At 37.1% G+C, this 2,913-nt stretch overlaps 1 protein-coding gene across 1 annotated transcript; it reads right to left on the bottom strand.

The window, feature by feature from the left end:
* Window positions 1-1,864: 1,864 nt before the first annotated feature.
* On the bottom strand, window positions 1,865-2,597 carry LOC126680240 (uncharacterized). The gene is made up of 2 exons (XM_050375323.2): window positions 2,277-2,597; window positions 1,865-2,097 (listed from the first exon to the last, which is right to left on the bottom strand). Exons 1-2 carry the CDS (start codon window positions 2,406-2,408, stop codon window positions 1,867-1,869), a joined length of 363 nt encoding a protein of 120 aa, XP_050231280.1. The 5' UTR covers window positions 2,409-2,597; the 3' UTR covers window positions 1,865-1,866.
* Between the last annotated feature and the right edge of the window lie 316 nt (window positions 2,598-2,913).

Genomic DNA, 2,913 nt, shown 5'->3' with positions numbered 1-2,913 from the left:
CACACTAGCATTTTCATTTCTTCTCAATCCTAGGTCAAGTGTTACGTCCAGGCATTTTCCATGGTTTTCTCACGGCTGCTTGTAACTGGCTCATGGTTATAGCTGGCTTCCCTTTCCATTTCTTCTCACCACTTGGCTGACTAACATAGCTCCCTGTAAATGGGCGAGGAGTTTCTGTTGAAGGTGTAGCCTGGGGGTGAGGAGTATCATACCTCCCATACAATGGTGCAGCATGCTTAGTTCCAGGCTGCAAATTACAGCATATAACATAATTACACATTAACAACCATTAATTTATATAAAAACATATAACATCAATAAACAGTCACATATGTCAAATGAAATGAAAACTCACATCGATAGTTCCTTTGCCTGTATATTCACTGATGAATGTGCCGAATCCCACAACTGGTTTCCACTGTTTAGGGACATATGGCTTCTTTCCCTTGTTTTGTATTACCTTCCTTCCCTTGTTTTGTATTGGCTCCTTCCCCTTGTTGTTTTCCTTTTACTGCTGACAAGGGGAAGGAGCCAATACGAAACAAGGGAAGGAAGGTAATACAAAACAAGGGAAAGAAGCCATATGTCCCTAAACAGTGGAAACCAGTTGTGGGATTCGGCACATTCATCAGTGAATATACAGGCAAAGGAACTATCGATGTGATTTTTCATTTCATTTGACATATGTGACTGTTTATTGATGTTATATGTTTTTATATAAATTAATGGTTGTTAATGTGTAATTATGTTATATGCTGTAATTTGCAGCCTGGAACTAAGCATGCTGCATCATTGTATGGGAGGTATGATACTCCTCACCCCCAGGCTACACCTTCAACAGAAACTCCTCGCCCATTTACAGGGAGCTATGTTAGTCAGCCAAGTGGTGAGAAGAAATGGAAAGAGAAGCCAGCTATAACCATGAGCCAGTTACAAGCAGCCGTGAGAAAACCATGGAAAATGCCTGGACGTAACACTTGACCTAGGATTGAGAAGAAATGAAAATGCTAGTGTGGTTGTTTTGTTAACTTGGTTATAGTTGTGAACATTCTTACAGTCTAAATGTTTTGTTAACCAAGTTTGAATTGTGGATAACTTTTGTCTGAACAATTCACTTTATATTATGCTGAAATATAGCATATTTTGGCCACTGGTTAGGTTTTGTTAACCAGATTATGATCTTTTGGCAGGTATGGTTTATGTTAGGACATGTTATATATGCTATATGAAGCATGTTTTTTGCCACTGGTTAGGTTTTGTTAACCAGATTAGGGTCTTTGGCAGGTAGGAATTACTTATGTTATTACACATTATACATGCTGTTGTGGAGCATATTTTTTGCCACTGGTTAGGCTTTGTTAACCAGATTACAATTTATTCAAGCTACTATTATGTAAGAATTTTCTTAAAATTGAAATTTTTAGGCAAAATTCAATTGTCATTTCTAACATAAGTTTAGTTAACAATGTCTTTGAAGGCGAAGAAAAATTGTCATTTGTAAAATAAGCTAATAGATAATGTCTCGAGCTAATAAACAATTTTAATATGAACCAAGAGATAAGAAGTACCAAATTTACAGCTTACTAGTACCAAATTGATTCCAAATACAGTACACTACAACACTACAGATTACTACAACTTCATACATTAAAAGTACCAAATTCAAACTACAACATTACAGATTACTACAACTTCATACATTAAAAGTACCAAATTCAAACTACAACATCTACGATTTCATAATAGAAGCCATGCTAACAAACATTGCGTGCAACACAATAGCAAGATAATAAATGAAGTCGCCCTTCTTCCTTTTCAGTGAGTTCATCTCTTTGACATACTCAATCATCTCTTCAACCTTATTTTTCAGCTCATTTTCATATTGGTGGCCTTAAATTCCTTGAGTTGCTTCTCCATTTGAACAGAATCAAGAGTGCTTGCATGTTCCATTATGTATTTCAGGCGAAACACTTCTCCCCGTAGGTATTCTACCTCCTTACTCAAGGCAGTCTGACCACACTTCAAGTTCCTCAACATCACTTTCAGATGGGGAGCATACTCTTCGTCGTACCAATAAAAATAAGAACATCTCCCACCCTAAAGAAATACACACAACTAATCTTATCATTGGAAATTCATAAACAATAATAAAAAATCTAACAGTTCATTTCAGTTAATAAACCCTAACCCAAAATTAACCATAACCTGAAGTTCATTGGCGAACCTAAAGCATAACCCTCAACCTGAAAATTATTGCATTGAACAGAAAACCTTACCTCACAACGAAAGAATCTCCTCCCGGGGTTCTTGTCCGACCAAGACACAAACAATCTTGCCTTGGTACCGCACTTACAGTTAGGTATATCTCCGGCAGGAATCACACCTTCGTACTTCGTTTCGTCAGACATTTTTTTTCTGGACTTAGAGAGAAAGCGCGATGAGGGAAACTAAAATTCCTAACCCTAATTTTAAGAGGGAATATAAAAATGAGTAAAGATGCCATGTCGTTCGTAATTTCCACTGTGGACCTATTTAAAATTGCCATTGCTTACGTGTAAAATAACAACCGTCAGTTAACGGCAAGTGGAACCCACGCGATGTGTTCTGTTGACTGAGGGACCAATTAAAACCGAAATTGATAGTACAGGGAGTGAGGAAGACAAAGTGGTTTACAAGGGACCTAATAAACAAAAAACGAAGAGTACAGGGACCTGAAGATGGGTTTGGCCTTATTATTTCTCCATTTATTTTTTGTAGAAGAAGCAGCTCGATCTTTAGTCTAACAGAGCCGTTCATAGCGAGCCTCATCTCATCTCCGGATCCATTAATAATAATGATTTGACGGTGGTAGGTTTGGTGCACAATTAGCTAAGTTATACTAAAACTAATATGGAGTATGAAATTATCAAAAAC

This window comes from Mercurialis annua, linkage group LG5 (assembly GCF_937616625.2).
Source record: "Mercurialis annua linkage group LG5, ddMerAnnu1.2, whole genome shotgun sequence".
Taxonomy (NCBI): domain Eukaryota; kingdom Viridiplantae; phylum Streptophyta; class Magnoliopsida; order Malpighiales; family Euphorbiaceae; genus Mercurialis; species Mercurialis annua.
This window is presented reverse-complemented; position numbering and strand designations above follow the sequence as displayed.

Bases quoted from the DNA above. Each gene is read 5' to 3' on its own strand.
- LOC126680240 (XM_050375323.2), bottom strand. From the start codon at position 2,408: ATGTCTGACGAAACGAAGTACGAAGGTGTGATTCCTGCCGGAGATATA. The intron at 2,098-2,276 runs GTAAGGTTTTCT...GTATTTCTTTAG, and splicing joins GGAGATTCTTTCGTTGTGAG to GGTGGGAGATGTTCTTATTT.